The sequence below is a fragment of the Gekko japonicus genome, unplaced genomic scaffold (genome assembly GCF_001447785.1).
Source record: "Gekko japonicus isolate JY-2015 unplaced genomic scaffold, Gekko_japonicus_V1.1 scaffold839, whole genome shotgun sequence".
NCBI classification, from domain to species: domain Eukaryota; kingdom Metazoa; phylum Chordata; class Lepidosauria; order Squamata; family Gekkonidae; genus Gekko; species Gekko japonicus.
In genome coordinates this window covers 639,262-653,308 of record NW_015173698.1, presented here as the reverse complement: position 1 = coordinate 653,308, position 14,047 = coordinate 639,262, and the positions used below count along the sequence as shown (strand labels likewise).

General features: G+C 47.1%; 1 protein-coding gene across 1 annotated transcript in view; it reads right to left on the bottom strand.

Moving 5' to 3' along the window:
* The window catches only part of LOC107120489 (disco-interacting protein 2 homolog C-like), a 352,819-nt gene that overhangs the window by 87,957 nt on the left and 250,815 nt on the right, over nt 1–14,047 (bottom strand). Inside the window, exon 3 of the mRNA XM_015423200.1 lies at nt 11,512–11,622. Within this exon, the coding sequence (XP_015278686.1) occupies nt 11,512–11,622 (111 nt within the window). The remainder of the gene's footprint in view (nt 1–11,511; nt 11,623–14,047) is intronic.

Sequence of the window (14,047 nt, the reverse complement as noted above, 5' to 3'; positions counted from 1 at the left end):
TTTGAATATGACATGGGTGAAAAATAAACCATCTGAGAGAACTGCGGTTATTAATAGGCACCTGCAATTTCCCAGCCACATGGAAATTACTTGCATTGAATTACAATTGTAATTTCCATTGTGTGTTGTTTGACAATAAAATGTGATTGGAATTTTCCAGGATATACAAAGTCTGAATGATCCCTCAAGGAACTAACCTTAAAAAAAAAACCAAACCGCCACCCCCCCTCTCTTCAAGAAAATCTCATTGTAAAAACATGAAGTGTTGAATAAAACCTTCTCATTCTCTTGTATGCGAGCCGGTATTAACCTTCTGTTTCCTCTCCTCTTCCCATTCCAGATTGGATGGCCCACATATTGGATTCAATTTGCAGTTCTTGCTATTCTTGGAGAATTGATATAAATGGCGCAAAGTGAAGCGCCACAATTGGGATGGCTAATTGCTTGACTTGTGCGAGGACTGCCTGTGTGAGGCTCATTATTCAGCCTGTCAGGTATTCTTGCTAGGTGGTCTCATACTATGTAGCAAAAGGGCCAAGCCAGACAAGATGGCAGATTTGTGCGATCAAACTGGTACCTGCTGCTGTCAGACACAAAATGTGTTGGGCGGGTGGGAGAGAGATTATCTGAGTGAGGGGAGAAACTGTCCCTCCTCCCCCTGTTTGGGTTGGATCCAGACTGAATTGAGAATTTCCAGTGACTCTCCCCTTGTGTTGAGATCACCTCATGTCATGCCTCAAGATCCCCTATCCCTAGAGGTGCGTCAGGCTGCCCCAGGAACCTGAGGAGAGAGCAGAGGACAGGGACTGGGGGGGAGGGGAAATGTCTGATGTCAGTGACACTGCCAGTGTTCCCTCTAAGCTGAGTTAGTGTGAGCCAGCTCACAGTTTTGTAGCCTCCGGCTCACACATTTTTGTCTTAGCTCAGGAAGGATGGCTCAAGAGCAAACTAATTTATACAGTAGCCAAACTGCTTGCTCACAACTTTAATGCCAGTAGCTCACAAAGTAGAATTTTTTGCTCACAAGACTACACAGCTTAGAGGGAACATTGGACACTGCTACTTCATTTTACAGTAAAACCTGGAAGTGACAAAGGGTTGTTCTCAGGGGTCATTTCGTACAGGCAGGGGTGGGGAGAGGCAGGGAGGAAGCAACTTATCCTCCCTCTTCTCCTGCCTCCTCCTGGCTGAATGAGGGCCGGAAGCGGGGCGGCCGGTAGCAGGGGGCGGGGCTTTGTCATGTGCCCCGCCCTTGTGCCTCCCCCGGGGGAACTGCGTTCTCCTGCGTTCCCCCCCGAAATGACCTCTGGTTGTTCTAGGAATTGCCAGAAACTCTATGGTCAAACTCTGTGGTTAGTGACATCATTTTTTCCCCTCCTGCTCTCATTCGGAGCAGTGGACAAAGGGTCTTGCTGGCAAGCCTCCGTATCCCCTAGACGCGGCATTTCATGGTGATCAGTGGGCTGCAGTTGGAGGGGAGAGGCAGCAAAGTTACATTCTGCCATTGGAAAATTTAGTCTGGATCCAGCCCTTTTTCTCTCACTGTCTCTTCCCCACCCCCTTTTCCGCACTGGTTTACTTTCAGTTTTGGAGCCGAACAGCAGGAACAGGGAATTTGGGCGAAGGACTGCAATAAGGTAAACTGTGGGTTATTAAACTCTGCTCGCCCATGTACTTCTTTCACCTCTATGCTCAGGCTGTATTCACGCACTGGATCTACGGCCTTCAGGACCTGCTTGGCCATTAGAATGCCTAGTTTTATCCACTGCCTTACCTTGACTACATTTTCATTGCTATTATTCTTCATGCTCTGATTTTTGTTTTCAAAATCTCACCCTGAGGCTGTCCCCAGGCAAAGCTGTTTAAAGGAAGGCAGGTGTGGACTAGTGGAAGGTTTAGCAGCCTAAGTGTGTTTGGCATTTGACTGAGGGGGTGGTAGTGAGCGGGGAAAACAGGGATACCTGCCCCCCCTTCTAGTGCCACTGAAATACAATCAGTGAAAATTGTTTGTCCTTAAATGGAGCCATCTACAGCACAAGCCTCAACAGGTACTGCAAATCTTCTGATATCAAATATGAGGTGGCTATCTTGTAACTGGATCACCTCACAAATCTTCCAGTCGGTCAGTGTAGGAGGAGATAGGAACTCTAGATAGGAACTCTCAGTCTGGGGCAAGTGATGCACTACAGTTTGGTGTAGTGGTTAAGTGTGTGGACTCTAATCTGGGAGAACCGGGTTTGATTCCCCACTCCTCCACTTGCAGCTGCTGGATAACCCTGGGCAAGCCATAGTTCTGTCAGAGCTGCCCTTGAAAGAGCAGTTTCTGTCAGAGCTCTCTCAGCCCCACCTACCTCACAGGGTGTCTGTTGTGGGGAGGGAAAGGGAAAGGAGTTTATAAGCCGCTCTGAGACTCCGAGTGAAGGGCGGGGTATAAATCCAATCTCCTCCTCCCCTCCTCCTTCTTCGTTGTGCTTGTGGGGGCAACAGTGGAGCTTCTAGAGTCCTGGTCCCACTGATGGACCTCCTGATGGCACCTGGTATTTTTGGCCACTGTGTGACAGAGTGTTGGACTGGATGGGCCATTGGCCTGATCCAACATTGGCGTCTCTTATGTTCTTATGAGATAAGGCAGCCACAGCTCTCTCTCTCCCCCCTTCCCTCGTCATTGGTTTGCCCACTGTGCCCACTGTGCCAACCTTCAGGTGGTGGCTGGAGATTTCCTGGGTTTACAACTGATTTCCAGGTGACAGAGCTCAGTTCACCTGAATGAAATGGCCCCTTTGAAAGGTGGACTCTGTGGCATTAAACCCCGTTGAAGTCCCCCAAATCCCAGCCTCCTCAGGCTCCACCCCCAAAATCTCCAAGTATTTCCCAACTCAGAGCTGGCAACCCAATGCTAATAACACTTTTTCCTTTACCAAAATGAAATGGCACCAGAAAAGCCGGGCTATTTCTATCATTCAGATCACCGTGTAAAGGGCTGCAATTCTGAGCCAGCTCCTCTTTAGTCCCAATATCCCTGTCCTTGCCAGCATACAGGAAATGCCACATTTTCTCTCTTAGCAGGAAAGGTGGGCACACCGACTTCCATATCTTGGCATTAGCAGTACCGCTCCAGAAGCATAGAAAAGGCCTCATGTGCAGCAGGTGATTTATTACTTCCACTTTGGCTCACGACTCTGCATGCCTTTCTCAGTACAATCAAGTGTTGCCCAGTAAATATTTAAAGTTTCCACGTTAGTAGGCCAAGATTCTTTCAACCTCCACATGATGCGTCTCATGTGACCACTGGGGAAAGAGGCTGTTCGCTTGTATTGCCCAGGTCTCATGCCCATTTACTGCTTTAGTTGAAAGGTGCCAATTCATACAGATTACCCTAGCCTTCCTCCTGAGAGCTCGGGCTGACACGCCAGTTTCTCCCCACTTCCATTTCCTCCTGACAATAATCCTGTGAGGTGGGTTTGGCTGAGAGAGAGAGAGAGCAACTGGCAAATGGTCGCCCAATGGCTGAGTGAGGATTTGAACCTGGGTCTCCCCAGTCCTAGCCCTTTACTCTAACCACTACATCACACTGTCTCTTAGCTGTCCTAGGCCACCCACTGAGTTCCACAGGTGGCCAGGAGTTGGGGCAACACATTTTATCCATTGTGCCACATACAGGTATTCAACGCTGCTCCTCTTTCCTCCCAAGACCAGCAAGCCCCCCCCCCCCCGGAGTGTGAATCTGTCTTTGTTTCTTTTGCTGAGTTTATATGTTTCTTTCATCCTGGTTTGAAGTGCTGGCCACACAGTGTTGCCACTGGACAGCTACGGAGGTCTGTGAACTAAGGAGGGGGCGAGTACTCCCTCTTCCTCACCAGAGGGAAAGGGCAACCGATTTCCTGCCTCCAGGGATGACGGAGAAAGGAGTAGGATTACGAGGGGAAGATTAAAGTTTATTTCCTGCTAGATTTCCTTAGTTGTAAAATGTCTTTTTATTTCTCTTTTGGATTTCAGGCGTCAGTTTTTAATGAAAGCGGTCATTGTTTGGGTATGCCAACTGCAGAGATTGGAAGAGGTCCCATTCCTCCTTGGGGAACCCTAACGTTCTGGTCCTAAATACATTACTTGGCAGTAAGTCACCACTGGCTGCCTTCCAGAAAACTTACAACTAGTTCCACCTGCCCAACTGTGCTCCCCCCCTATTTCTCCCCCCCCCCACAACCACTTGGCCAAAAGGCTTTTGAAACTGATTTTTTTCAATTCAAGCGACTAACTTCAATGGAACAAGAAAAGAATTATAAACATAACAATAATCCCTCTATTGGTGGGTGGATGTGTTTAGGCACTACCTGCCTTTAATGTAGACAGGAAGCAGATATTTATGTATGGTATTAACGAGAAACTGACAATCGGCCCTCCGCTCGCTAGAGAAAGTGTGGAAGTACTTCGCAAGAATTGCAGGAGATACTCACGTTTTTAGACATTGCAGCTATATAATTAATTTTGATGCCAAGTGTCTATTAGCGATGGGATGAGGACATGTGCTAATTGGTACTGACAGGTGATAAAGCAGTTAATGTGCTATGGTGCAAGCGGCTGAATGACAGGATTTGTAGCCTCTTGTTTCTTTCGGTGTCATTAGCCTGCTGTTATCGAGTGGCGAGGTGGCTGGCGACGCCATGGAAATTGATAACACTAATGCCGTTAACAATCAATCCCTCTGAAGAAGGAGCACAGGCATTTATTTGGGATGCTACGATTGGTTCTTCCTTTCCGGGCAAAAGGTAGAGTACCACGAGAAAAGCTGCACTGGTTAGAGTCTTTCCCTGCCCTCTGCTCCTGTGTCTGTAACAACTGCTTGACTGGCAAACATTGGGGGATAACTGTCCAGTTGCACACTGTGTCAAACGTCACCTGTTGTTGCCTGCAGTTCAGGCTGCTGTTAAAGAACGCAGGATGAGGCTAGGCTTGGCTTTTGGGTCAGCTGGCAGCCTTGTCTGTTTGCCGTATGGCCTCAATTATGTGACGCAGCAGAAGGCTTTAAGGGCTGCAGTCATCTAAAAAATGGCCGTGAAGTTCAATATCCGTTTGCAAAAATGATGAAACACAGAAACTCGGTTTTGGAACAACCCTCTGTCAGAAGGATATTAGCTTTCTATCCTGTAGAAAGGGCAAGTTACAAAATCAGAAATTTTCTTTTGACATAATTAGTGATGACTGGGTATTTTTCCTTGCTTCAGTGTTTGTCACGCTGTAAGCTAACTTTCTGCCCTATTAAGTACACGCACTCCATCCAGCCTTCTCCCATTAATTTGTGGTGACTGTGGTCTGTCCTGGCCACATCCAAACACAACGGAGAATGAACTGCTGAAAGCTGTGAGGCCACTTTTCGCCAGCTACACTGGAGGACTGTCCATAGCCCAATCGAAGAGCGTATTTCCCGCATGCAAAAGGTCTAAGGTCCAATTCGTGGTGTCTGCAACTAAAAAGATCTCAGGCAGCAAAGCCGAGAAGGCAAGACCTATGGCCGGCAGCCTCTGTCGGCCCAAAAGGGCCACTGTTTTTCATACTTCCAACAGCTGAGCTGCACTGTTTTCTACATTAAAACCAAAGCTGCCCTTTACTCCTGCCCCCCCAAAACTTAAGTTCCATGTCTAGAGATCCCAAGAATTTTCCACCTCTTCTGAAATAAACAAAACACATTATTGCATTGCATTGTGTGTGGAATAGTCAGGAGACCCCAAAGGCTTGTTTGGTTGCCTGAAGCTGTAGCTCTTTTTTTTGGCACCAGTAGTTGGTGAGCTATGCTTTTTTTGGGCTGAGTGTGCTGTGACTCGCCCAAGGTCACCCAGCTGGCTTCAAGTGGGGAAGTGGGGAATTGAACCCAGTACTCCAGATTGGAGTCCATTGCTCTTAACCACTACACCAAGCTGGCTCTCTTTTGAAATAATAGGTACAGAGGGCCCCAATTCTGAGCACGACCATGGCTTGGGGAAGGGGGAGGTTAACTCTTTTCCATGGGATAAACATCAAGGCAATATATAGAGAACCTGTACGTTTGCCCCTAGTGAGTGAACAGCGGCTCTGCAGGGCTGTTTCAGCACAGGAAGGACAATGTTGACCTTGCCCTCCCTCATGTCCAATGTTCCCTCTAAGCTGTGGAGTCTTGTGAGCAAAAATTCTACTTTGTGAGCTGCTGGCATTAAAGTTCTGAGCGAGCGATTTGGCTACTGCATAAATTAGTTTGCTCTGGGGCCCTCCTTCCTGAGCTAAGACAAAAAATGTATGAGCTGGAGGCTAAAAAACTGTGAGCTAGCTCACACTAACTCAGCTTAGAGGGAACACTGCTCATGTCTATGCCTATAGTGACTGAGGGATGCAGTGCCAAAACAATGAAGCAAGCAGTGATGTAGCTGGAATGGCAGGTGCCTCTAATCATTTCATTAATTACTCCTTATTAAATGGACCTGTGACCCCTGTTTGGAAATCACCAGAAGAGATATCCAGGCCAGTTTGGCCAGGGATCCTGGAGGGTTTGGGGGGGCGTTGCCCTCTTCTGGGCAAAGAACAGGGGTCACGGGGTCGGGGGGAGGTATCTGTGAATTTCCTGCATTGTGCAGGGGGTTGGACTAGATGACCCTGGAGGTCCCTTCCAATTATGATTCTATGATTCCATCAAGTATTGGATTAGCTGAACCACCAGTCTGACTTGGGCAGCACCCTGTGTTCATCTAAGTCTCCTCTTGGACCATGAGCCCTGGATCACAGAAAAAGGGGCCACATTCTGTGCAGTTGCTCTGTATTTATTTAATGAATCATATTTGCTTATTTTAATATAATCTATGTAATTTTTTTTGCCCTGACCTGGATAGCCCAGAATAGTCCAATCTTTTCAGATCTCCGAAGCTAAGCAGGGTCGACCCTGGTTAGTATTTGTATGGGAGACCACCAGCAAATACCAGGGCCATGACACGGAAACAGGCAATAGCAAAACACCTCTGAACACCTCTTGCCTTGAAAACCCTACGAGGTTTGCTATCAATCAGTTGCAATTTGATGCCCCCCCCCCAAAAAAAAAGTTTTAAATGTAATATTTCTGGTAATGTACTTACTTAAGTGCTGGTCTTTGATCACAACAAATAATTCATTCATCTCCTAACTCTGAACAATCTTGCTGAGTAAAAGCAAGCGAAGATTAGTCAAAGCAGGTCTTTTAACAGAGGGCAAATTAAGAGGATTACTTTTCAGCTTGACGGAAGACTTCTCAATCTGTTGTTGTCCTTTTTTGTTGTTCAGACCGAGAGACTGTGTAATTTATTTTATTGTACTGATCACACGTGCAGGGCTGACAGCTGCAGCACACGACTGACCTGGCTGGAGAAGCCAATATTCCCCCCCACACACTTCTCTGTCTCTGGCAGCTTGTGATGGATATCTGACTCATTTGCCACAAGTCCAAACTGAAACCCAGCACATTGTCACAGCCTTTCTGACAATGACAATGGAGGCTGCGATCATACACCCTAATAATCCACTTTCAGTCCACTTTTAATGCACTTTTGAATTGGATTTTGCCAGTTCACACAGTAAAAATCCAGTTGGAAAGTCTATTGAAAGTGGATTATTTTGTGTGTCTGATAGCAGCCAGAGTTATGTTGTGGGCAAAGAGTGGGCAGATTCAGGATAGCGTGTGGACCGCCGAGATCGCTATTTCCTTGATCAAAGCCACACCTGTCAGACCTTGCTCTGCTCAGTTTGCCATGGATGTTGGGCGAGGGGAATTCCTTAGGTGGGGTGTGTGAGTGTGGAGAGCGTAATTCTTCTGAAGAAGCCTTCCTCTATTCCCAGAGGAATGTCCTTGAGACTTCTGGGGCCAGCTTGCTTAGTAGATAATGGGATCATATATTTTCCCAATTGAAGGGGGAGGGTTGAGATGCTGGAGCTAGGTGGAGTGAATGTGACGTACGAGTGGGCCTTAGGAGGGGTTACATCTGAATTACCTATATATTTGATTGTACCCGCCAAAATCGTTCGATCTGACACAGTACTGTTAAGACCTGGAAGTTGGTATTAACTCAATAAACATATCACTGCCAAAGACAGTGTTGTTGAGAATAACTTGCCCAGGAGTCTGACAGTGGATTATTTTGTGTGTGTGATAGCAGCCGGAGTTATGTCATGGGCAACGAGTTGGCAGATTCAGGATAGTATGCGGACTGTCGTGATCGCTGTTTTCTTGATCAAAGCCACACCACTATTTTAGAGGCAAAACTAGCACATACACAGTATAGTCCTATAAAAACGTTCCTGGGAGTAAGCCCCACTGAATAGCTGTGGTGGAGGAACATGCTTTCCTGGGAGTAAGCCCCACTGAATAGCGGTGGTGGAGGAACATACCCTCAAGTCACAGGTGACCTATGGAGACCCTGTAGCGTTTTCAAGGCACGAGACGTTCAAAGGTGATTTGCCATTGCCTGCCTCTGCACAGACAACCCTGGACTTCCTTGGCGGTCTCCCATAAGTACTAACCAGGCCTGACCCTGCTGAGCTTCCAAGATCTGATAAGACTGGGCTAGGCTGGGAAATCCAGGTCAGGGCATCCAGGTGATTCTAACCCTTTAACAGAGACTTAATTTTTTAAAAATCAGGTGATGTTTACATCCATGCCTACAAATGCTTCAATAGACCTGAGCAGAATTCTGAGTAGACTTGCTCAAAAACACTCTGATTGACTATATAACCTTAATGATAGTAGCAATTCTATGCGTGAACATACAGTAAACAGAAATGTCCAGAGTTGTCCTCATTTCAGGTCTGCATATTGCCAGCTCATAATTATACCAGCCTGGTTCACAGAAAGCCTTAATGTAGGTAGGACAGCCAAACTTATTACAAACATCAGTGCACTCAATTTATGGCTATATCGTGAATGCCACTGTTGACAGTGTAATACGTTTTTTAATTATGTGTTTATGATGTGTGTGTGAGAACCACGTAAGAGATTTATGAAAGGATAAGGCCAGATTCAAATACATTTAATAAATTAGGACAGGCTGCCAGAAATTATTGCAACCAGAGGCTCAAACTTATCTTTACACCCCTGAAAGCTAGAAGTGTTCATAATAGTTATTCTCAAAGCCGGGGAATTTCAGGACTCTGGAGTCCTTAAGCTACTAAATTGAGCCCTTGAAGAGGCATCGAGCGAGGGGATGTGCCTCAGTGGCAGAGCATCTGTTTTGTACTCAGAAGGTCCCAGGTTCGACCCCCAACAACTCCGGTTAAAAGGATGAAGTAGTAGGTGATGGGAAAGAACTGTACCTGAGACTCTGGAGAGGTGCTGCCGGTCAGTGCAGACCAGGGGTGTCAAACATAAGGATCGGGGGCCAGAACTAGCCCGTCCAGGGCTCTCATGCAGCCCACAAGCAACTGGTACAAGACTGCTCGGGGAGGGCAGTGGGTGGAGCCACTCAGATTGTGGCTTCAGGACAGCGGAAAACCTCGTCTGCAGCAGTCAAGCAGCATGGGAATGTCTGCCCAGTGCTGCACCGCTGGCTCTCCAGTCTGCCCATGTGGGTTTTCCTCTGCACCCCCTCCCACCCCCTGGGGCCCTGCAGTGAGGATACACCAACTTGGAGCATACCAGCTGCTGTCCTTTATAAAGGTCATCTCTACAATACCTGGCATTACGTTTCATGGCACACATGGCCCAGCCCAACAAAGTGACACTTATGTCAGATCCAGCTTTTGTAACAAATGAGTCTGACACCTCTGGATAGACAATACTGACTCTGACAGAGCAGAAGTGTATAAGGCAGCTTTATGGATGTGTTCAACCTCTAACCCTCTGAAGACGTCTTTCAGCAACTGGCAGCTCCCAGTTGGAGTAGCCGATACTGACTCTTAATAGACCAGTGGTCTGATTTTCAGCATGATTTTCATATACGCATTCAACCTAAAGCCCTCTGATGATGTCTTCAACAATCAAAAGCTGCCAGCCCCAGAGTAGACAATACTGACTCTGATAGACCCGAGGTCTAACATTCAGTATAAGGTAGCTTCCTGTATGTGTTCAACCTCTACCCCTCTGAAGAACATTCTCCGTGACCAAGAGCTCCTTGTATACATAAGGATCCCATTACCAGCCAAGGCAAATGTGAGGTCTACCAGTGTAAAGTTGTCTTTCCCCCTTTCAATGGAGAACACTTCTGTGTACAGACAGCTCCAAGATTATTCAGGAAACCTTTCTTCTCTAAATGCTGGCTGTGACTTGAGAGCCCTGTGTGAGCAATGGCTCGCCCAGAAGTTTCCAGACTTATACAGCGGCATCTGCTTTCACTTCTGTATCCAGAGCTCTTCCAGGCATTCTGCGGATACCCTCCCACTGGGATTTTAATTATCACTGGAGCTACAGAGAGCATGGCTGTGATTAGAGACTCTGCACTAGGACTGTAGCCCTGGAGCACTGAGTCTCACTGAATATTTTCTCCATCTTCTTTTCTATTTGAGTACAGTCAAGAAGTTTCACACTGGAGCTGGACTGTACAACTGGCTCTTCCACTCAGATCCAAATAACAAGATACCAAGTGGAAATACATGTTCAAGAGTTTTATGATACACTGCATATGCACACATTTTTAGAACCCACATAGAAGCACAGGAATGTTAAGATCTGTGATAAACGACCGAAGGTGAAAGAAAGGGTACTGACAGGCACAAGGGCTTCCTCTAACTCTCTAATGGCTTGGCAGAGAACTCTCAAGCCTTTGCCCTAGAGCAACTGCATACTTGATGAGGCGGCCTAAGTATGCCACTGTTTCAGCACTGCAGTGAACATGTAAAATGCAAAAAGCACTCCTCCAAATGTGCAGCAGGCATGAACCATGTTGGTAAATACCACTCACTTGCTGTTTGGGGGAAGCATCTTTCTTCTTGACCCCAGACATGTTTATGGCAGCACATGCAGGTGCGGCCCTGGGCTTGGGTTGCATGCAATACATGAAAGGAGACCTCTGCTCAATCCTGAAGGCAGGAGCAATACATGCCCTCTTCTACTGATGTCCAAGAAGAACTGATATGCTGGTGCTCATCAACTGGCAGGACAGGTCTACAGGTTGAATCCAACTAGCTTTTCCGCGGGTGATAAGGGACGGAAGTAACCATCTTAAAGGCTATGCTCAGAAACATGGTATCTGCATGTCCAAAAGCCACGTGGGGAGGGGGTCTGTAGTACAGCGGGGCACTGGATGTGATTAAGTGAACAAGCTGGCTGGATCCAACCCTATATATGCACAATTTTTCACCCCCCCCCACAACATTAGCTATAATTCTGCTATTAAGCCATGCCGAAATCATGTTACTCCTCAATTTTCCTTTCCTTCCTGATACTTTGTTTGCTTGAGATTGTTTGGCAAATGAAATCAGAACTTCTTTTGATTGTTTGTTTCCAGCAAATGCCATTGGAACCCCCACTTCAAATCCCTAGTCGGAAAGGCTCTTCTCTCATCAGCCCGGAGTCCTTTCCCCACATACCTGACCGGTAGCGCTCATCACGTGACCCTGAGGACCTGCGTCGATGGTAGCGAGAGGAGGAGGAGGGGGTAACGGGAGTTCGGCGTTCTTGTGGCAGTGCTTGATCCACTCCTGCATTTGTGGGGAGGGGAGGGGGGGAAAATCAGATTTTTAGTTTCATTGCACGTGTTTGTTTAATACACACAGCCTTGCCCTACCTTAGTGACAGAGGTTGTTGTAATGGAGTCTCCCTCACATTATTTCTTCAAATAGAGACAGTACTGACATTGGCATTTAGCAATCCTAGGCTCACAGCAACATGGATGGAAAATTACAGAGACGGCCCCTGAAGTTCATTTCCTCCAACCCCGACCCTTGAGGCAGGATCACCAGGCCCACACTCAGGCTGCGGAGCTCACACGGTCCGATCTGCAGTTTGTCCAGGTCTGAAGCAAGGCGGGCAAGCACCATGCTGGAGGGACTGCAGAGCCAAGACTAAGAGGTGCAGACTGGTCCCCATTAGCCTGTTGTGCCTGGCAAAAAGTAGGGAGGATCAAGGGCTATGGTGCTTGCATCAGTGGAAACGTCACCTACCGCACCAGCACAGCAAAGCACCTAGGGAGAATTCCACACTGGAATAGCAGACAGCATAATGACACGGAAGCAACTGTTCTAGAAAGGGCTTGTTTGAAAGAGGAGAGCGCAGAGGTGGGGTCTGGCGGGTCTAAATGCAAGCCTCAAGACGACCAGCCCCCCCCCCCGCCCTGTGTCAGACTGGAGTCACAAAAAATGAACATTCACATACATCCTCTAGGGCTGCGGTCACACACACTAAATAATCCACTTTCAACGCACTTTACAATTGGATGTTACTGTGTGAACTGGCAAAATCCAATTTGAAAGTGCACTGAAAGTGTATTGAAAGTGGATTACTTAGTTTGTGTGACCGCAGCCTAGGTCAAGATACACAGATTGAAACCAAAGGATGCCAGGTTTTACTGCACAACTACAGTTGATGGTGCGATAGCAGACCTCTGCAAATTCCCACTGGACTGGGTGGCAAGTCAAAACTGATTCAGGTGTCTCAAGAAATCAAGCCACGCCTTGCGACAGTGAGTCACTCGGCACATGTGCTGACTTTGCTCAAGAAATCTAAAGCTATTCATTGTCTCCCATCTATTCTGTTTCCAAAGTAAAGTTTCCTAGCTATTTAGCTCCATGATCCTCATCTTGCTCTCTGCAGATGCTGTTATCTCTGATTCCGCTGTGGAAGGAAAAGGGAAGACAGGTCCCTGTACATGACTGATGGAGAAGAATGTTGGCTTAGAATAGTTATTTTTCCAGGCAATGGCATTCCAGGAAAAATAAAATGGCATTCAGACAGGGCAGGTGCGATACAAAACAAGTGAAAGGAAGGATATTGAACAAGTGAACTGCACTGGGATGGGATTATGTGCTACGCACCACTCCGGCAAATGGTTAAAAATAAATGCAAGCTAATTGAAATAATCAGTTCAGCAGCTCTTTCCAAACAGCGTCATGTGGTTGTGCTAAGAGCAGGCGACAGCTCTATTTTAAGTCTACAAATTAGATACTATGGTGATACGAACCTTCAGGGACCAGGGAAAAGGCGGAGGTTGTGCAGATTCTCCAACGTTTCCCAGGTGGGAACGGAGACTTCCTTGTGTACTTCTAACATCCCCATTCTCATGTTCGGGAACACTGCATGAGCCCTGCCCTCCTCACACACTGCTGCTCTACCTATCGTGTGCGCTTTTAATTGGGCCTGTAGTGCATGTTTATTATTATTATTGTTATTATTGTTATTGTTGTTATTATTATTGAGAGAAGAGATTGGATTTACATCCTGCCCTTCACTACCCAAGGGAGTCTCAGAGCGGCTTACAAATTCCTTTCCCTTCCCCTCCCCACAACAGACACCCTGTGAGGTAAGTGGGGCTGAGAGAGCTCTTTTGAGAACTGCCCCTGAGAGAACAGCTCTAATAGAACTATGGTTTGCCCAAGGTCATCCAGCAGCTGCAAGTGGAGGAGTGGGGAATCAAACCCGGTTCTCCCAGATTAGAGTCTGCGCACTTAACCACTACACCAAACTGGCTCTAGTATATTAAAAATATACTAGAGAACATTCTTTTCTATAATACAAGAGAGGGGCAAAACATTGATTGCGGTGGACTGGTAGGACGTGAGTTGGGTCATGGTGGACAAAACATTATTTTGCCCCACCATCCTTCCCTCCCTTCCAATTCCCTCCCCCCCAGATCGTCTTATTTTGTGAATATCTATGTTGTGTACACATGCGTAGTGGGAAGGAGGTATGTGCAGACATGAGACATTTAAAATAGCCAGCTGCCTCACTGTCGCTTCCAGATTTCAAGTCACCAAGAAAGGAAGCAAGGAGGATTCTGGCTAGGGGGCTGGCTTACTGACCGATAGCCTCCTGCTGTAGGACATTGGGGTGACCAGGTTAATGGTGGCAATGCTGGTAAGGAGGAAGTTGGTTCCTAAGTGGACCGCACTCTCCGTCTTGGCCTGGCTT